General features: G+C 38.1%; 3 protein-coding genes across 5 annotated transcripts in view; all 3 read left to right on the forward strand.

Annotated features, from left to right (window-relative positions):
- LOC111371836 (FRIGIDA-like protein 3) overlaps positions 1 to 433 on the forward strand; it is a 9,128-nt gene extending 8,695 nt beyond the window's left edge. The window contains exon 3 of the mRNA XM_022994007.1: positions 329 to 433. Within this exon, the coding sequence (XP_022849775.1) occupies positions 329 to 433 (105 nt within the window). The remainder of the gene's footprint in view (positions 1 to 328) is intronic.
- Positions 381 to 2,518, forward strand: LOC111371272 (ubiquitin-like-conjugating enzyme ATG10). Of its 3 annotated transcripts, XM_022993166.1 has the most exons (6): positions 381 to 676; positions 772 to 822; positions 932 to 1,015; positions 1,504 to 1,603; positions 1,932 to 2,029; positions 2,171 to 2,518. In XM_022993166.1, exons 1-6 carry the CDS (start codon positions 509 to 511, stop codon positions 2,375 to 2,377), a joined length of 708 nt encoding a protein of 235 aa, XP_022848934.1. In that variant the 5' UTR covers positions 381 to 508; the 3' UTR covers positions 2,378 to 2,518. The 3 variants fall into 3 exon arrangements, with proteins under 3 accessions (XP_022848934.1, XP_022848936.1, XP_022848935.1); XM_022993168.1 differs by lacking the exon at positions 932 to 1,015 and having other exon boundaries at positions 382 to 676; XM_022993167.1 differs by lacking the exon at positions 772 to 822 and having other exon boundaries at positions 382 to 676.
- Positions 2,519 to 17,774: 15,256 nt separating this feature from the next.
- On the forward strand, positions 17,775 to 19,002 carry LOC111371273 (photosystem I reaction center subunit XI, chloroplastic-like). Its single transcript, XM_022993169.1, has 2 exons — positions 17,775 to 18,087; positions 18,379 to 19,002. The coding sequence occupies exons 1-2, from the start codon at positions 17,923 to 17,925 to the stop codon at positions 18,868 to 18,870; spliced, it is 657 nt and encodes a 218-aa protein (XP_022848937.1). The 5' UTR covers positions 17,775 to 17,922; the 3' UTR covers positions 18,871 to 19,002.
- The last annotated feature ends 1,735 nt before the right edge of the window (positions 19,003 to 20,737 follow it).

The following is a 20,737-nucleotide window of genomic DNA, read 5'->3' on the forward strand; positions in this document are numbered from 1 at the left end:
CTTAAAAAGGTGGAAAATGATGCATAAATGGGTTGTACCAAGAAAATCAATTCCATAGAATTTTTTGCCATCAAATATGCATTTTTGGATGGAAATGAAAAATGTTTTCCATTTTTCATGGAAAATGAAGGTATCAAACATGCCCTTATCTTAATATTTAATATTATTAAACATTTTTGAAATATATTAAAATGAAAAAAGTAATATCTAGTAATTTCAAAATTTATAAAATATAAAATAAAAGCATAATTCACATGGTATTAAAATGAATTAATTAAAATAAAGATTGATATTTTTATTATAAATATAATTGATTAAATTAAAACAGAATTTGAAAATCTACCCGTGGTTAGGGCATGGCGTTTTGGCAAAAACGTACGCATATTGCTTAATTTATATACTCGTACTTTTGGTGACGACAGAAACGTTCTGAAATTAATTTGTAAATCCTCCGATCATCATCTTCTGGGTGTTCGACGAATTTCCCGAATCAACTCCGGCGGCTCTAATGGCTTCAATCAATATCAATATTTCATCTTTGGATGGGACCCTTTCGGCTGCTGAGTTTAAAATCGCTGCTTGTGCCTTTTCAGAGCTATGGGAAAAGTTCAATTCAGCTCTTCCTCAGTGGTCATGGCTCCCTTCTTCAAAACGGCCCGGGATTCCCTTCAATCATGTAATTCTACTTGGAGCATCTCGTACATGTTCCTGTCAATTAATTTAATCCAAAAGTTGTATGATTTATTTTCCTATTTTGTTTTTTCTCTTAAGGTGGAAGGTTACTTATCAATGGAAAATGTAATTCTTCCTGGTTTTGATCAGGTGGGTTTTCTGAGATCTGCAACTAACAATTTTTCATCCATTTTGCAGCCAGAAAAAAGAATGAAGCATTCGAAGTTATTCCAAGATATTCTAATGTTTTATTTTACAGGTAGATCATCATAAAGGGCATCAGATTGAGAAAGAAGAGTATAGTTGCTCCAATGTAGATGAATTTATTGATGATGCCATATTGGTATGAGTATATGAAAATCTTCTTATGTTGGTTCAGCCTACGTCTGCATTATGAAAGACTGTTTGCTTAACTGGCTAAGATCATCTGAGAAATTTTCCGGTGTACTAAATGAGTGCTAGTTGTAGTACGGCTAGATCTTGTGATTATCGTGTTTGTCGTCAAAGAATTTTCTGTTCTGATATAATAGATTGCGGGTTTTTGAAATTACTATTATTTTTTGCACATCTAAAAGCATTGGATACAAATATATCATTAGTGCCAAATGAGAAGTTTTGATAGTAACAACACTGTTTGATATGAATTTTTGATCTCACTTGTTGATAACTTTATAGTCTAATTTCCTTCATAGTCTTGCAAGAAAGAAAACATATCCGTATGATCGCATTGTTTCCAACTTTGGTTATAATTGGATTATTTTCACGAAGACATGAATGCGGTGGTTGGTTTAATTCTCTACTTCATCGCCATTTTATTTCTTTTCTTGCAAGGTTCAAGATTATTGTCGTGAAGTAAATCACTATGACTTCCATATCGTCTATAGTGCCTCATATAGAGTACCTGTGCTCTATTTTCGTGCTTACCAAAGTGGTACGTTTATACCTTTAATCACTTTGCGACAAGAATTTGATTGAATGGTTTTGTGAACATATATTGACAAATTCAGTGTTAAAATAGCATTTGCTGCAATTATTTATTTTTCTCAGTTTTGTTATAAGCATAATCCCTCCCAGTGGCTATATCTGATGCTGGTTTTATTGATATTTGACAACCATTCCAACTATTTCAAGCTATCTATATGTTCAAGATTGACTATTGAACCTTTCGAATTCATCAACATTATATGCACTGATACTGTTATCATTTTGCGGGTTTGATAAACGTTAACCAAACGGACTGATTCATTTTAACTTTGTAGATGGACAGACTTTGGTTTTGGATGAGATTGAAAAGGATATCCCTCCTAATTCTGGAAAACTGCTAAGAGAATCCAAGTGGACGTTTATAACCCAGGAGGTGAACTTCTTTTTGTTCCTGTTATCTTGATATTTTTCTCTAATGCTTTGAACCTCTATAACTACTATGAACTTATACTATAACTCTTACTCTCCAAGTTTGGGTCTGTTAACTAAGAAAGTTTGGTTGTGTAATTTGTAGGAGCACCCTCAATTGAACCGGCCATGGTATACACTGCATCCTTGTGGAACAAGTGACTGGATGAAGCTACTCTTAACCAATGAAGCTTCAGTTGTTCAAGGTGGGGTGACAACAGAGAAATATCTGGTGTCGTGGTTCTCGGTAGTTGGGCAGGTATTTGGTCTTAAAATCCCCTTTGAGATGCTGGATAACATTGGCACATCGTAGCATTCTTGTGCATTGGACAAGATCTGGCTGCATTGCCTGTGTACTATACTCTATTCTTTAATTTTTTGCTGAAGTTGTTTTTGATGAGGGGAGGAAAACCTCTCCTAATCTTGGCTTTAGGCAATAAAACCAAGTTCGATTCGGTTTGAATTCCTGATTTTCTTTCTCTGGCCTTCTTTTCTTGGATTTGAGTACGAAGGTTTGTTTTTCTTAAGTTTCTACAATCGAATGAATACATGGTCTCAATTGGCTCTCACTATTATATAGAGATGATGAGTTCGGCCTTGTCAATGCTATTCTTGATGTTAAGTCTAAGTGGTAGTACTTGTGGCGTTAAATCATAGGTTTAATTAACCATATGATGACACCTCGACTGATGTTCAACGTAAGTAGTGCTAGATAACATTTTTTTGTTTATTTTGGCAATTTCATATCTTGTCGACAACCCTGGTGACACATCACCAGGTCTTTAAGCTGTTTGGCCGAAGCATGCTTAAGTTTGCATCATGTCACGGATCGCAAGATCATGACTTAAGACATGGCATGACACGGGAATGTCATGGCACAAGGTGGGAAAATGAGATAGACTTATGGCAAATAAGGTCTATGCTTCGGAGGTATATGGCGATGAGTGCGTCGCCAAATTCAGTGGGGGAGTGATTTACACCTCACGCGGTCGCGTTCGATCCGTTCCGGTAGCGATCGCAAGATAGCGCGGTTAACGCGTTTCAAAAGGACGGAACAGCTTGCGATAGGGGACGCAAGTAGATTCGGTAAAGGTTGCAGGTAAACTCGGGCTGGGAATGCATAGATGATTTTGGGGCAGAATGCAGGCTACCTAGATTGTGCATTTTTTCAGGGCGTTAATGAGGTTTTTCTAAGTCTCGACCCAGCCATTTTGGGAGGAAAAATATATGGACCTGCAGCCGGATATTTTGAGGATGCAAGTGGGCAAGTTGCACAACTTGTCCACTTGTGGGCCACTTGCAAGCTAAGCACGAGTTGTATGCAAGCTAAGCACGAGTTGGCAAGGATAAATATCAACGGTGCAAGCTAGGCGCGAGTTGTATGCAAGCTAGGCACGAGTTGGCGACAACTTGCAATGCAAGTTGTAATACCATCCACTTGAAGACAACTAAGAATGAGTTGGCGACAACCAAGCACGAGGTGGCGACAACCAAGCGCAAGTTGTAAAGTGGAAGGTTAAGGAGGTTAAAGTTTTTCTATAAATAGAGAGGTAGTCTCATATGTAAATGGTATGGAGTAGAGGTTAGAAAGTGTAGAGAATATAAGAGTGAAGAGAGTTTATTCATTAGAGAGATTATAAAGTTTTTCCTTTCATTTATATAAAGAAAGTTTCCCCAATCCTTACTTGTTTTCCATATATTACTTACTTCAAAATTCTCTTCAACGTGGGTATAATTTAGCCTCATTGGTTAAATTATTTGTGGGCGTAGAAAGGCTGACTTAACGTTTTCTTGTGAGGTGCGGGAATTGTAGAGCGTTAAGGCCGCACGGCTCTAGTTTGTTCGGGTGTAACGAAACTAGGCCCGTGACAATCAGCTCCCATGAATGGAGACTCAATCCAACTTTTGCATTGAAATCCAAAATCTTGTACACCGTTTATGATCTTTTCAAGAAACAGTGATAGAAATAATTCTTGAATATTTGGCGATCTCGAATGTGAAGAAAAAAGTATAAAGAATGATTGAAATGATTTACTCCTGTTAATCATTCGACAACTTTGTGATTTCTGTAGTTTTTACGGGAGAAAATGCATTGGAAATTAATTGACGGCTTTGAATTGAAACATCTCTTGCGCGTACGTTTCTTCTTGGTAGAACTAGACTTGGTACCCTCGCACAACTTTTATAAAAAAAAAATTCACTTCGAAGTGATTCAACAGTTCAGTTCTAGTTCAACGATAATTGAACATTTTTCCATTTTTTTTCTCAACGGTAACAATTCATGACATGTTTGACACGGAAAATTGTTAAATGAAATTTAAAGGTGAAAAATAATGTGCTGTCACAGCTAAGTATTGAATCCATTTCAAACATAGCAGCTAGTCCAATCGATTAGTTCAATAGTGAAAATTTGAGAATCGGTGTGGTCATAACCTAAGATCGTATGCAAAGAAAGCTGAATAAGCATCAATAGAGTGATTCCAGTTTGAATACGATAACAAGTTGGTCAGGATTTTTATTTTATTTTATTTTATGAATATCCCATATATTATTGTTGACACGCTAAAACTGCAGCCCAAATCGAATAACCCGAAGAATGAAGTCCAACTGGACAATTCATGATAAAGGCCCAAATAAGGTTATTAATGAATGCAGTGGAAGCCCACGAACGCGGTAACACTATCGCCTGCAAGATGCCCAAGATCTGAGCGAATGAAGTGCCTTGCAGTCGCCCAGAGTTATGACCATGTTCTCGCCCAAACCTTTGAATCGCCCAAGATCTTAGCAAACATAAGATGTTATGGTTATCCAAAAGTGCAGTTATCGAAACAGTTATTGAGTAATCTTATCACGTTCCACGATTCAAGGATATTCAGTTGAAGACGGTTGAACGACAAAGAGTAGTGGCAGCAGTTAGAGACGGCAGTTCCACGATAAGTTGGCCACCATGAAGAAAGTGGGCAGTTATAAAGCAATTAAGCGGTTTCTAAGCGGTTGATCACGAAGAGATCATCAAGGGAATATAAAAGGAAGAAAAGACATAGAGCAAAGGACCCCGAATCAAACACTCTCAAACAGAGAATATGTAATTTCAATTCCTTAGTTTAGATTTAAAACATTTCTTTTCAGTACTCATATACTTGCGCCCCTTGGAGGCATTCTGTTTAAATTCCAATTGTAAAGTCATCGCCAATAAAACATTCCTTTTTGGAACTTTATTTCAAGAGGTTTGTTCCTTACATAATCGTCTGATCCCTTTTTAATTGTTAGCGACTATCCGCGCGAAACAATTTGACACGCCCAGTGGGATCTTGGTGTTTGGTGTTGAAGATACAAAAGGTGAAACAATATGCCTCAGAAATCCGATAAGGAAGCAGCAAGTCAGGGAGGAGTCCAGTCTGTGATCGAACGATATGAGGAGCAGCATAGCTCTCCACGAACAGATGGACAGAATCAAAGCAATCATAGTTGTTACGAACCAATGACAGAGTTGAGTCCTCGAACCATACGTGCATTACTCAGAGAACTCACACAAGATGTCGTTGAACAGGTAAATCTATGAAATATTCATAATATGGAAAGATTTACCCAGAATGAGAATGCACATTATGACAACATGGCCAAACAACTGAATACTTTGAACGAAATAATGAATAAGTTAGTAGGCCAAATTTGTCAGCCAGTTGTGCCTCTTACAAACCACTTTCAAACTAGGACAATTGTGGGACATAATCCCCCAGTCCTAAGTTTAAATCAAAGGGTAGAACCACATTTTGATCCCTCTACTTCAAACCAGGGGGGTGGTTTAATATCAAATCAGAATAGTGGCATTGGTACATTTAACTTGGGGGGTAACCTAAATATAAGATATAATGTCCTAAATAATGGACAGAATACCCCACGTGTTAATGATGAAATAAATGTTCAGGCTAATAGTAACAATGACCCAAATCATGGTAACTTTGTTGCCAATCAAGGACCAAACATCAGGCCTCAAGCAAATCAACCGGTCAACCTACCTGTAGGAATTTCATATGACCCCAGCGTCATGTTGAGGAATCAGATTATGGAAATCGTACAGGACCAGATGGCTTTTGGAGTACGTCCTGTCATTAGGCCGACTTACACAAAGCCATATCCTGATTGGATAGATCAAGCATATCCATGGCCTAGAGGGTACAAAGTGCCAGAATTCTCATTGTTTACCGGTTTAGGAGAGGTGTCTACTCTGGAACACATAGGGCGATTCACATTGCAAAGTGGTGAAGTAAACGATTACTATAAAATGAGGCTTTTCCCTAGTTCATTAATAGGAGTAGCATTCTCCTGGTTTATCAATTTGCCAGCAAACTCTGTTCAAATATGGCAATAATTGGAGCAATTGTTCCACGCTCAGTTTTATAAGACTGAGTCTGAAGTTACTTTGGTCGATTTGACGAATCTACGTCAAATGCCAAACGAATGGGCAGAAGGTTTCCTTCAAAGGTTCAAGACAGCAAGAAGTAAATGTTTTGTACCTTTGCTCGAAAAGGAGTTTGTCAAAATCGCTCAAGGTTGTCTAAACTTCGATCGGAAGAAGAAGTTCCAAGACAAGGAATTTTCTGATCTTTTCCAATTGAGCACAAACGTGATTAGGTATGAACGATTAATAAGAGAAGAAGAACAAATGAAAAATTCTAGCAAGGAGACTTATTATAGAGACCCAAATTTTGATGTTCATACCATTAATGACGAGTATTACGATCAAACCGAAATGTGTTTGGTCGAATTAGTTAAAGGAGACACGTATACTTGTCCTATAATGGCTAAGCCTAGACCGTCGGGTAAGGATGAGCCTATAAAAGATGAAAACATAAAGGCTAGAACGTTCTCGTTCGATGTAACCAAAGCTGACCTTATATTTGATAAATTATATAAGGATAAGCAGATAAAACTGAGCGATAAACATAAATCACCAAGCCCTAAACAAATTAAGGGTAAAAAATATTGTAAGTGGCATAATGCATAGTCACATTTGACTAACAACTGTTTGGTTTTTCGCCATGTGTTACAGGATGTCATTGAAAAATGATGAATTACGTTCGAGGATAAGAGAAAGATGGCAGTGGATGAAAATCCTTTTCCACAGCCACTTGGAGTGAACATGGTGACGTCTGGTTTCAAAAATAAGTTGCCAAAATTCAAGTTGGTTATGGATGATGGAGAAAAAGACCCTGAACCGCATCTCAGTGTCTTTGAACGTATCAAAGGAAAAGAGCCAAAAAGGACGAAGACGTCCTATGTGCAAGATGCAAAAAACAAGTGAGTGCAAATGCAGAGAAACCAGGGATATGGCAGCATCACAATCACCCTAGTTTTTTCCCAAACGCTCAGTCTGGTAGAGGGCGGGGTGTATCGTTCTATAAGGGACTGCCTTTTGAGAGGCAGTTCAGGCCAGTAAATAATGGGAGAACATTCAGACCGCAACCTTGCCAACCAAATGTATGACATTCGTTCCAGGATAAGGCTGGAAGGGCGATACCTTTCAACGAGATGACTAGAACCCAACAAATGCATTTTCAACGGAACTACGGGCGAATGATGAGGCAACAACAGGGAATGCTGCGTCCTAAAGCACTTAGACTACTCGAGACAGCCAATCAGAATGTTCTCAAAGACGGTGAAGAGGCTGGTACAGGCGAACCTATGGAAGAATTGCTAGACACTTCTTCTGGGAGGTCGAAGTTTGAGCGAGACAGAAGGGATGGAGAAGATCCAGATCAGTCCCTTACTATTCAGTTTGGTACGTTACCTCTTGTCGTGGCTAATAACTATTTATTAGCCAATGAGTTCAAGAATAAAGGGAAGGAATAAGAAGAAAAGGAGGATAATGAAGAGGAAGCATGCATGCTGGAATATGAAGAAGGCCAAACTTCTAGAGAGGCCTACAATGGTGAAGAAGATGATGGTATGACAGACATCGAAGAAGAAATCGATCTGGAGGCAGAAAGAAGAAGAAGAGGAGTATCGTACAATACTCTGTTGAAGCAACTACATCGAGAGGGAATTCGTGAAGTAGACTTATTGGGAGAACCATCTAGGCGTTCTTTCGATTATTACGTGCTGTACGGGACGCCCAAAAGAAAGAAGAGAGTGCCTCGCTCTGAAAAGTATGGATTACTTCCAAGAATAATGTCTCCTCCCACAGGTTGGGTTACTGAAGAAGAAGCATTAGAAAACAGTAAAAAGGAAATTCAGGAGATAGAGGCTCAGTGTGATATGCTGCACGTTGACTTATCACAAAAGGGTAACTCGACGGAGGACAAGCAGGAAGTGGAACTAGATGCTGCCGAAAAGGTTATTTTTAAGCAGCCAGCCATGAAGTTAACTAAACACTTGAGGCCATTGTACGTTAAAGCTCTAGTTAACGGCATACCTGTGGCAAAAGTAATTGTCGACAATGGAGCAACTATAAATACCATTCCATCTAGGATGATGAGAAAAATTACGAAGACAGAAAACGATATGATCCCAACAGAAGTCGTCCTTACTAGTTTCAATGGAGGAGCAACCTCAGCTAAAGGGGTTATGCCATTGGACATAACTATAGGGACAACTACTAGGACCACAGTCTTCTTTGTAATAGATGGTCCTACTAGTTTCAATGTGTTATTAGGAAGGGATTGGATACATGGAAGTCACTGTATACCCTCATCGCTCCATCAATGTCTGGTTTTTTGGAATGACAAAGGCGAAACAGAAGTGGTGCAGGCCGATCATAAACCTTTTGTCGCAGAAGCAAACTCAGTAGAAAGGTTCATGTACAAAGGAAATTATGGACCTGTCAGAGTAGTCCAAGATGGAGAAGAAACTCAGATTGTTGCGCAGAGTGAAGAGCCGTTTTCGGTGGATGCACTCACTGAAATGTTCAGTCAGATGAGGCCAAACATAGTGGCCCTAGAGGAACCAGTAATTGGCAAAAGAATAATCAAGGAGTTTTAAATAAGTTGTAAGTAACAAAGGCAAATGGCCGATATTCAGGCTTTCAAAGCCAAATTAATGGCTTTCAAAAAAGAATCCAAGGACAAGATGAAAGAAGAAGCAGCCTTGAAAGTATTGAGAGATAAAGTGGCAGTGTTCGAGTTGGAACGAAGTATTGACCGAGAAGTTAACAAGGTGGATTGTTTAGAAGAAGAAGTGCCTACAAGGGAACTGGACGACGAAGTGATAAGGATTGCCAAGCCTGGATACGCTCAAGCACAAGACCCCCTGATTAAAGTGAATATTGACAATGAAGGAGAAGATTGCCCAACGTTCATCAGCTAAATGCTCGATCAAGAGGTTAGTGATAAATTAATCGCTTTATTAAAGGAGTACAAAGATTGTTTTACTTGGGAATATGAACATATGCCTGGTTTAGATAGAGATTTGGTGGAACATAGAATACTAACCAAACCTAATTTTAAACCTCATAGGCAATCTCCTAGGCGTTTCGCTCCTAATGTACTCCCTGAAATTAAGGAAGAGATAGAGCGATTATTAAAAGCAGGCTTTATTAGAACGTCCAGATATGTTGAATGGTTGTCCAATATCGTGCCAGTATTAAAAAAGAATGGTAAACTAAGGGTGTGCATAGACTTTAGGAATCTAAACATAGCCACACCTAAAGATGAATATCAAATGCCCACGGTAGATTTTTTAGTAGAATCGGCTACCGGACATGTAATGTATTCATTCATGGATGGGTATTTAGGATACAATCAAATTTATATAGTTGATGAAGATATACACAAAACTGCCTTTAGATGCCCGGGGTCTTTAGGATGTTTTGAATGGGTAGTTATGCCTTTCGGCCTGAAAAATGCAAGAGCGACTTATCAAAGGGCAATGAATTTGATTTTTCATGATATGATAGGCAAGTTTTTTGAAGTGTATGTAGATGATATAGTGGTCAAATCCATTAAGGAAGAGGACCATTTTGAACAATTAAGATGTTCATTTGAGCGAATGAAGCAATATAAATTAAAGTTGAATCCCTTGAAATGTGCATTTGGTGTTAATGCAGGGAATTTTCTTGGTTTCTTAGTACACAAAAGTGGGATTGAACTTGATAAAAATAAAGCGAAGGCCATTCTAGAGGCCAAACCACCTAGTAACAAAAAAGAATTGCAAAGGTTTTTAGGCCAAGTAAACTTTTTAAGACGCTTTATTTCTAACTGTGCAGGGCGAACTAAAGCTTTTTCGTCGCTTTTAAAGTTGAAAAATCAGGACGAATTCGTCTGGAAAGAAGAGCATCAAAAGGCTTTTGAAAGCCTAAAGACATATTTATCAAGTCCACCAGTATTGGTGTCACCAATCCAAGGACAGCCAATGAAAGTGTATGTATCGGCTGAAAAAGAATCAATAGCTGGAATGGTCGTGCAGGAAGACCAATTTGGTGAAGAAAGGGCAATTTACTGCTTGAGTAGACGGTTAACGAAATATGAATGTAATTATTCTGCCATTGAAAAATTATGTCTTACATTGTATTTCACATGTACAAAGTTAAGGGATTATTTACGGCCCGTAACCGTTTATTTAATTTTTAAAGTAAATTTGGTTAAGTATATGTTTTCTCGCCCTATTTTGCACCAAAGAGTAGGCCTTTGGACATTAGCTTTATTAGAATTTGAAGTACAATACATACCCCAAAAGGCAGTCAAAAATCAAGCTTTGGCTAACTTTCTGGCCGATCATCCATGCCTTGATATGCCTGAAGAAATTGAGTCAGAGATCAGCTCATTCGAATTAAAACCTTGGGTTTTATATTTCAATGGATCGAAAACCTCTAAAGGTGTAGGTGTAGGAGTAGGAGTAGGAGTAGGAGTAGCATTGATAAATCCTTTAAGGATTTGTTACAAGTTTGCATTCACTTTGGACAGGATGTGCACAACAATCAGGCCGAATACGAAGCCTTAATCGTGGGCCTAGAATTAATGATAAATATGGGGGTAAAGAATGTGATCGTTAGAGGCGATTCACAATTGGTAATTCAACAATTAATTTGTGATTTTAAATGCCAAAGTAATTCCATTATAAGTCAGTATGAAATCGCCCAAGAGTTGTTGGAAGAATTCGACAAAATAGAGCTTCAATGTGTTAATAGGATATATAATGACGTAACAAACGAATTGGCCCAGATGGCCTCAAGGTACTCAAAGGTTTTAAATTGGAAGTCTACTTATGAGTATGGAACAATATTACCCGTGGTCCAAAGAAGAGCGAGAACGATTAAAATTCATTGCATACAAGATGGAGATGCAATAGATTGGAGGGCAGAGATTAAAAGGTTCCTTAAAGAACCTAATATAGGAAATAGTAAAAAAATGAAGTTGCGTTTGCTAAACTATATACTGATAGATGAAGAGTTGTTTAAGAAACGCTCTGATGGTATATTGCTAAAATGTGTAAGTTTACAAGAAGTCAGGACGATCATGGTTGAAGTGCACGAAGGGATATGTGGAGCTCATCAAACTGGCCAAAGGATGAGATGGCTAATTATTAGGAATGGATATTTTTGGCCAAAGATGGGAGAATCATGCGTTCAGTATGCAAAGAGTTGTCTAGCACGCCAAAAGCATGGTCCAATACAAAGGGCGCCAGCACGAGAGATGACACCTATTATCAAACCTTGGCCGTTTAAGGGTTGGGCGATAGACCTGATAGGGAAGATTTATCCCTCATCGTCCAAGCAACATACCTTTGTTATAGTTGCAACTGACTATTTCACTAAGTGGGTAAAAGCGATACCTTTAAAGGAGATCACCCAAAAGAATGTCATAGAATTTATCCGTGATCACATTATTTATAGATTTGGAATTTCACAAACTTTGATGGTAGATCACGGAACATCTTTAAATGGGGATCAAGTGAATAAATTCTTGAGCAAGTCTGGAGTTAAATTAGTGAACTCCACACCATATTACGCTCAATCCAACGGACAAGCAGAATCTTATAATAAGATTCTAAAAAATATCATAAGGAAAATGATAGATGAAAATGTAAGAAATTGACACGAATGTCTAAACAAGGCCTTATGGGCTTATAGGACATCGCCTCGATCAAGTACCAAAATTACTCTTTTCCAACTTACTTATGGACAGGAGGCCGTTTTGCCTATGAAAATCAACGTGCAATCAATCAGAGTGTGTTTGCAACATAAGTTAAGTGGTGATGAGTATACCGAATCACTAGTTCAAAACTTATTGGAATTGGACGAATTAAAGTTGGACGTCCTAGATAGATTGCGAGTTCAAAAAAGAAGAATGACTAAATTTTATAATAAAAAAGTTATAGCCAAGTCGTTCAGCCTGGGCGAATTGGTTTGAAAAACAATACTCCCTTTGGATAGCAAAAATCCAAAGTATGGCAAGTGGTCGCCCAATTGAAAAGGACTATATAAAATAAATAATGTATTGCCTAATGGAGTCTATCATTTGGAAGATTTGGACGGTACCAAGCACATGAGGTTCATTAATGGAAAATATTTAAAAAAATATGTTTCTTCCTTATGGAAAAGTGAACAAATAAAAGCGTAATCAAATCGCGTTGAACGGTCGTAGATTAAAAAGGGTCAGAACGAAATGCGTTCAAATCAATTCCTTTATTACCAAACGTTCATTACAAAGTTGCAAAATACTAAATACTCTATAATCTACAATTAAGAGCAAACTAATCTCCCGGTCGATCGCCGAGTAAGAGGGTGAACTGGCCTTGATTGCCATCCTGATCGCACTGCTTTAAAGGCAAGCAGAGAGGCCGAGAAGCACTCTCAGCAAGCAGAAAGGAAGAAGAAGCACCCTCACATCGCCTTCCTAAATGCATCGTTGCAATAACAGGTAAGGAGGCTGAAAAACACTCTCAGCAAGCAAGGTGGCTTGCAGGCGTCCTAAAAAATTGTCTTTCATTATGGAACTCCTTGTAAGGAACATGGAGACAATGGGAAGAACTTTGCTGGCCAAAGAATATTTCCTATATCTCCCATACCAAAGGTGACATCAAGAAAGATGGCAAAATGGGCGGATCAAATGATCCATTTCCATGGAAGACGAATGTTTTGGATCGATTGTCAAAATGTCAAACAATGGCAGCAAATTGATTTTGAGAAGAGAATGGAAATGAAAATGACAAGTGTGGAATATAAGTGCATTTATAGAGACGTGAAGGTGAAGAGACAAAATATGAACAGCCACATTCGTGCCTAGTAACTAGAATCAAATGACCCGAAGTATTGGAAAAAGAGACAGAAATACCAAGGGAAAATGTGCATGAATCGCATAAAGCAGTTAAATATTTGGGCGGTTGACGATTAAAGACAACGTCAATAAATACACAAGAAGACAAATTAATCGTTCATTAATGATAATGGCTGTTGGTATGTTCAGAATTACCAATAGGCATCAGTACGATGTTACAAAGGGAAAGTTAATACGAAGTTACAAAAAGAAAAGTTAAGGCATTAGATGTTTTAATTACAATTCACCCCAAATTGAACGAATTCTTTCCCTAAGTTTCCCCCAATCCTCGCTCTGCTGAGAAGAAGTAACATTCAATTCAGCTACAAAATCATCATCAACCTCCAGCTTCTTGTACTGCTCAACCAAAGACTTGGTTCGTTCAATTCCTTGGGAGGCATTACGTTTTTTAGCAGCCATTCTCGTCTTGCAGTCCTCCATCCTTGCTTGAAGCTCCTTCATCTGTGCAGCCAAACTGGTCATCAAGGAGTCTTCAATCATAACTTTAGAAGAGATTTCATTCAATTCGTCCTCAGCTTTGTTGATTTCCAGAAGCAAAGACTCTCTTTCAGATACAGCGCGAAGATATTGAGTACTTTTGGCCTTCAGTTCAATATTTTTGGCTAGTAAGGAGAGAATCTCGAAATGGACAACTTTCAATGTCGCTTTAAAATCAGCAGAAAGATTGAGCGACGGAAGTGTCAGTGCTTGCGCCAACTTCGCACTCAAATGCTCAAGCTTATCCTTATGTTTGGCAGCACTAGCCTGACCGATGTCCATATCCATAAAGGACACATACTCAAATATCGACTGCTTGAGGAACTTCATATCTTCCTCTGAAGAAGCAGAAGGACGACTGGTTGAAGTAGGGCAAGACGTCTTGACTTGCCCCTAGGAAGTGAACAAGTCTTGGATGGAACACACAATCTTATCAGCATCCTGCAAAGAAAATTGCCAACATTGAAGGTTTTCACTACAATAAACAAAGTGGAAGTAAAAGTGAAGCAAAGATTACCTCATCAGCAATCTTAGGAGGTGGCATATCCCCAGCCAAGTCTATCACCTGTGGCTCCACCACTTGTAAGGACTTTCCTTTATCTGGGGGAGAAGACTTTGCCACAACGGGCAAGCCCATGGGAGCATCTACAGAACTCAAAAAGCAACAAATCAAAAACCAATAGCACAAGCAAAGGTAAAACATCAAAAAATGTATTACCTTCTGGTTCGACGCTTGGGGGGTTGACGCTCTGGGAAGAAGGTGGCTCATCCATTGGTTGTGATGAGGATTTCGGGACTGAAGGTTTCTCTTTAAGCATAGTCCCTTCATCAGCTAGTTTGGATGAAGTAGTCTCAGCAGAGGATGATGGAGCAGGAGCTGCCAATACCAAAGCCCTCAAAGGAGAGGCTGAGCTTTTCTGAGAAATCCGAATAAACCTTCAATACATAGAAAAGTTTCAAGTATAGAAAAGTATGCTTGTGAGTAAACTAATTTAATTACCTTTCTCCTGACAATGAGAGGAGTGTCATCATCACCCTCCAATATGGGAGATGCTGAGGCTGGCCGTTTGCAACTTGGGGCACTCTTAGCTGCAGTGGGCTTGGTAGGAAGAGAAGTAGATGGACGAACAGTCTGTTTAGCACGAGCAGAAGAGGAAGGACTCCTAATGAACACAGGGGTGTCCAAAACAGGAGAAGTGGAAGAAATGTCTGACTGATCCAGTGAATGGAAAGCGCGATTGGCATCAGTTGCAAACAATTTGCGCTGCACCGATGGTCAGAGTTGTTTAAAAAGGGGATGGATGACATGGCTAGGATTGAAGGGGGCTAATGAAAAATTATTCGTCAAAAGAATATTGCGAGCATCTATAGCTTTTGCCTCTGCCTCTGCCTTATTAATGGTGTAGAAGCGATCTATCAAATTTCTTGAATAACAAGAGGAAACAGGCCAAGTTTGGCCAAAACCAAGTTGGCGAGCAAAAAATTGGGGAGCATATATTTCAACCCAGCTTTGGCATTGGTTCCAATCAAAATATCATGGAACAACTCCCTCTCGGTCAAAAACTGAACTTAAACGAGCAGAGAGGTGCTCGCACTGTCCAGGGTGGATGGGGGTTGCACATAATCTGGAGTTAAAAAGGGAGGAAAAGAAAAGAAAGAAGGAATTGAATTCAAAGTATAAAAGAATGAAAAGATGTCCCTTCTGGACATATTTACAGGGCTCAGTGGGTCAATAGCTAGCCCATAGCAGTTAGCAAAATGAAGGGAAAAGGATAGAGCACCAAGTGATGGAAAATAGGCTCTCAACCATATTTTAATGAACCAAAGAGGCCCACTGCCAATGAGAGATGCACCATTCTTCAATTGGAATTGGAGAGAAGCCATGCCTCAATAGAGAGCAGCCAAAAAGAAAGAACACAAATTCAGACGCCTACCACGCTCTAATTCGTGCGCCATGGGTAAATAGCTCATAGAAGGCTTCATGCTTGACACACACAAAACATATTTACAAAGCCAAATCTGAAGAAAGGACACACGCTCAGCATGGGAAGGCTCAGCGCTCGAGTGATTATAACAGCTTTGTAAGCTTGAATAAGACTCAGTGAGTTTTCTGTCAAATTTGGGGAGACACCAGAAATTAAAATACCAGGGAAAATGGTATCGCCCAAAGGTGGCAGATTTACTAAGGCCCTAACATCCCTTAAAGTAATGGACATGGGACCAAAAGGGAAAACAAAAGTATTATACTCAGAGGACCAAAAACTTAAAGCAATAGGGAAAAACGCTGGATCAAAAATAGGGTGTTGAAGAGAGATTTCTAACAAATCAGAAATCCTAGCACTATCAAAAATTGCTTTGGTAGGACCATGGCCCACAAGGCGAGCATGCCATCTACGAAAAACAACATCAGATTTAGGTCAAGTGCGAATACCTCTTTCGTGAAGCGACCTCAGCGACAAAGAGTTTAGAAACGGAGGGCTTTGAGTACAAGGGAACAGCTGGCCCACCGCCACTTGTGCGACGGCCTCGGCGTTGTTGAATGAAGGACCTAGATAGAACTCATTGAGTTCGGCATTGGTTGGTGCAAGGAAGTTCGGAGTTATATATGGCCGAATGAGGATTTTCTGGAAGTCTTCGAAACTGAAAGAGTCACCAGATTGGGATTGTGAAGCAGCCAGCCATTAGGAACGAAATAAAGTTTTGTTGAAGCTTGTTTGAGAAACGTAGCAGAGAAGAAAGAAGATGAACAGTAATATTGCGAGAGAGAAGCGCAGAACAATGAGGCGTGATTTAGTAGTGCGATGAAATGACACGTATTTGGGGTTTATAAGGGTTTGCAACGTCGCGCCTTTTGAGGCTATGGAAGAAAATAATGATTGAAATTCTTGGGAATTTCAAATGTTGTTGGGAAATACAAAGTGAATATGGCAAAAATTAATAATTGGTATTAATTCTGCCATATTGGGAGGTAATTGTTGATAAGCTAAAAGTGCAGCCCAAATCGAATAGCCCGAAAAATGAAGCCCAACTGGGCAATTCAGGATAAAGGCCCAAATAGAGTTATTAATGAATGCAGTGGAAGCCCACGAACGCGGTAACACCATCGCCCAAACTTGCAAAACGCCCAAGATCTGAGCGAATGAAGTGCCTTGCAGTCGCCCAGAGTTATGACCCTGTTCTCGCCCAAACCTTCGAATCGCCCAAGATCTTAGCAAACATAAGATGTTATGGTTATCCAAAAGTGCAGTTATCGAAACAGTTATTGAGTAATCTTATCACGTTCCACGATTCAAGGATATTCAGTTAAAGACGGTTGAACGACAAAGAGTAGTGGCAGCAGTTAGAGACGGCAGTTCCACGATAAGTTAGCCACCATGAAGAAAATGGGCAGTTATAAAGCATTAAGCGGTTTCTAAGCGGTTGATCACGAAGAGATCATCAAGGAAATATAAAAGGAAGAAAAGACATAGAGCAAAGGACCCCGAATCAAACACTCTCAAACAGAGAATATGTAATTTCAATTCTTTAGTTTAGACTTAAAATATTTCTTTTCAGTATTCGTGTGCTTGCTCCCTTTGGAGGCATTCTGTTTAAATTCCAATTGTAAAGTCATCGCCAATAAAACATTATTTTTTGGGACTTTGTCTCAAGAGGTTTGTTCCTTATACAATCGTCTGATCCCTTTTTAATTGTTAGCGACTACGCGCGAAACAATTATATATTAACTTCTTATTTATCATGGTTGAATAATTTGACTTGTTACCTTTTTAGGGTCGATGTTCTGTCCGAAGTTAAAAAATTAATTCATTAAAATATAGATAAATTCTTCTTGCAAATCTCCCTACGTCGAACTAGAACCCCACACATCCTGTCGTCCAAATTCTTGTCAATGAGGATAAGAAAGGATAAGGTCTAGAACCCAACTCACCCAATGAGAATCCTGCATCAACTAAAGATCACAACTCAGAGCCACAAATTTGTGTGCAAAAGATATTCTTTGCACAGAAAAAAATTTACACAAAACTCTTTTTTCTTTATTATACATTCTTTCATATATCTTTGTTCTTGCTGTAACCAGTCATTCTGAGTTCTAACACATATTTCAGATATGGCTACTGCTACTTCTACCATGGCTAGCCAGCTCAAGAGCAATTTTTCTTCTTCCATGACTAGAGGATTGGTTACTCCAAAGGGTATTTCTGGAGCTCCACTCAGAGTTCTGCCTTCCAGGAGAAAGTCTTGCTTCACCATCAAAGCTGTCCAGTCTGAGAAGGTTAGGAAATTACGTTCTGTTTTCATGTCGTTGTACCATCTTTTCTAGAAAGTTAAAGCTGTATGCGTATATATTTGCTTAGTTAAGTTTAGTGTTTAATGCCTCTGTACATGCACAATTTTCATAAACGGTTCTCATATCATAATGAAGCACATTATCTGAAAGTTTAAACGGTAAGAGAGAGATGTCTTGTTTGATAATTGCAGACGTCAAAATCTTTTGGTGGATTCGCCTAATTTCTTTTAAATGCTGTAGTTTGATTGAGATTGACCTTCTTTCACCTTGACACAGCCCACTTACCAAGTGATTCAACCCATCAATGGTGATCCATTCATTGGAAGCCTTGAGACCCCAGTGACATCAAGCCCACTGATTGCTTGGTACCTCTCAAATCTCCCGGCCTATCGAACCGCAGTCAACCCACTTCTCCGTGGCATCGAGGTCGGTCTTGCCCATGGTTTTCTCCTCGTCGGCCCGTTCGTGAAAACCGGCCCCCTCCGAAACACACCTTATGCAGGTGGAGCTGGTTCCCTAGCAGCAGCAGGCCTTGTTGTGATCCTGAGTCTTTGCTTAACAATTTATGGAATTTCATCATTCAAAGAGGGTGAGCCATCAACTGCACCTTCGTTAACACTGACTGGCAGGAAAAAGGAGCCTGATCAGCTTCAAACTGCTGAGGGTTGGGCCAAATTCACTGGAGGATTCTTCTTTGGTGGGATTTCTGGTGTCACTTGGGCTTATTTTCTCCTCTATGTTCTTGACCTTCCTTACTACTTTAAATAGAGGAATTTAAATCGCTTTTGATGTGTAATTATTCTGAATGTACAATCGAAAAAACGAAGTTAATATCATTTCAAAAATGTTGTTCGGTTTATAGTCCTCTACTCGTGAAATGTAATGTATGCATTTTTTCTCGCTGCCTTATTTTTCAGACAAAAGGGTATTCTTTATTTTATTTTATTTATTTATTTAATTTTTTTTTTAAAATTTCTACATCGATGCTTTTTCTTTTTAATTTTTTTGGTGACTCAAATGTTTAAGCTTCGTCCAACTAACTTTGAGGAGTGACAGCCTTCCTCCCTTATTCGCCACCAGGATAAATTTGGATACGGTCACCGTTTATGTACACTTGGACCAAACATTCGAGAGGCAGTCTTCACACCGTGGGCCACCATTTACGTCATGCAAATAGAATTTTCGGAGGGATGACAAAGTGTATAATAACTTTATGCTTTTAATTTACTAAAAGAGGGTCTCTCTTTTTTTATCATATCTATCAAATTTTACCATTTACACTAACCAAAAAGAATAAAAATAAAGAGCATGCAACATGTACATAAAGTTTGACCTAATAGTTTAAACACATGTAAGTTGATAGATTTTGGTACATTGATTTTGATAACACATTTTTCAATCAATTGTCAGATTATTGACACATAGGGGATGTCAATGAATATGTATATTTTGTGTGTACAAGTAGTTTAATCCTAAAATAAATTGGATAAAACTATATGTACAGAAAGTTGGTTTACAGAATTTTAATGCAGCACCTGATTGCCAGTGTTCTGTCTTTTTATAGAAGAACCACAATTTTTCATTTCTTATACTATATTTTAATTACACTTATGGTTCTCAATCTTTATTCATAATAATATTTATATTCATAACGATTCTTAATGTCATTCTTATCCTTAAACTTTTCATTAGTTAACATATTTTATATTTAATAATAATTTTATGTACAAAAGTCCTTTGAATATGACGTAAAATAACTTATTTTGCATCATATTTTTAAAAAAAAATGAATAAATAAAAGGTGCGAAAAAATATTTTTCCATGAGGCCCAATGTCATTATTCTTCTGCAAATTATTGTATTTAATACAAACTAAAAAATCTCTAACTAAAACAAAATTTAACAAGGATCAAGTGCACGTTAAAATTATGTATCAACTCATTCTAGCGATTCATTGTTTATAAAGACATATTAGTAAATCGTTAGTTTCAAAGCATGAAAACAAAACATTTGGACATAAATTATTATCAATAATTAACAAGATGTACTAGTTAATGGAAGGGAAGGTTGGAGATAATAACTCGATTGAAATAAGTTAAAGAAATAGTTGCTACAAATGAACAAAGATTGAAAAGCTTAACTACAATTAAAATATGGTGTATCAAATAAAAATTGTTGTATCAATATAACTACTCTTATAAATAATATGTTTATTAATGAATGAAAATTATACCCCTTACAACTCTAGTTATTATTATTATTATTATTATATCCATTGTAGTCCTAATTTTTTCGATAATTATGAGTCTTTAGTTCTCAATAAAATACACACAAGTCTGTTGACTTCACTGATTTCTTCTCCTTTTCTCTCTATTTTATAACATTGTCAAAGTTATAAATATAGTTGGTATCTTTTTCTTTTGAATAATGCTATTTAACATGATTGATATTATAATATTAGTTTAAGTGACGTTAAATGAGATGTATAATTAAATGAATCATTTAATTCAACTTATTACGTAGTGCCATCTAAATTGGTGTCGAAGAATCAATAATGTTAGATAACATTATTTTTTTCTTCCAAGGACAAGTTTTTTTGGGAAAAAAAAAAATACACATTGGCCTTTTAAATTTTG

The sequence above is a fragment of the Olea europaea genome, chromosome 22, assembly GCF_002742605.1.
Source record: "Olea europaea var. sylvestris chromosome 22, O_europaea_v1, whole genome shotgun sequence".
In the NCBI taxonomy this organism is placed as follows: Eukaryota; Viridiplantae; Streptophyta; class Magnoliopsida; order Lamiales; family Oleaceae; genus Olea; species Olea europaea.

Excerpts from the sequence above, each read along its gene's own strand:
- LOC111371272 (XM_022993166.1), top strand. The coding sequence starts at position 509 with ATGGCTTCAATCAATATCAATATTTCATCTTTGGATGGGACCCTTTCG. Across the intron at positions 677-771 it reads CCGGGATTCCCTTCAATCAT|GTGGAAGGTTACTTATCAAT; the intron begins GTAATTCTACTT and ends TTTTCTCTTAAG. Across the intron at positions 823-931 it reads TTCTTCCTGGTTTTGATCAG|GTAGATCATCATAAAGGGCA; the intron begins GTGGGTTTTCTG and ends TTTATTTTACAG.
- LOC111371273 (XM_022993169.1), top strand. The coding sequence starts at position 17,923 with ATGGCTACTGCTACTTCTACCATGGCTAGCCAGCTCAAGAGCAATTTT. Across the intron at positions 18,088-18,378 it reads AAGCTGTCCAGTCTGAGAAG|CCCACTTACCAAGTGATTCA; the intron begins GTTAGGAAATTA and ends ACCTTGACACAG.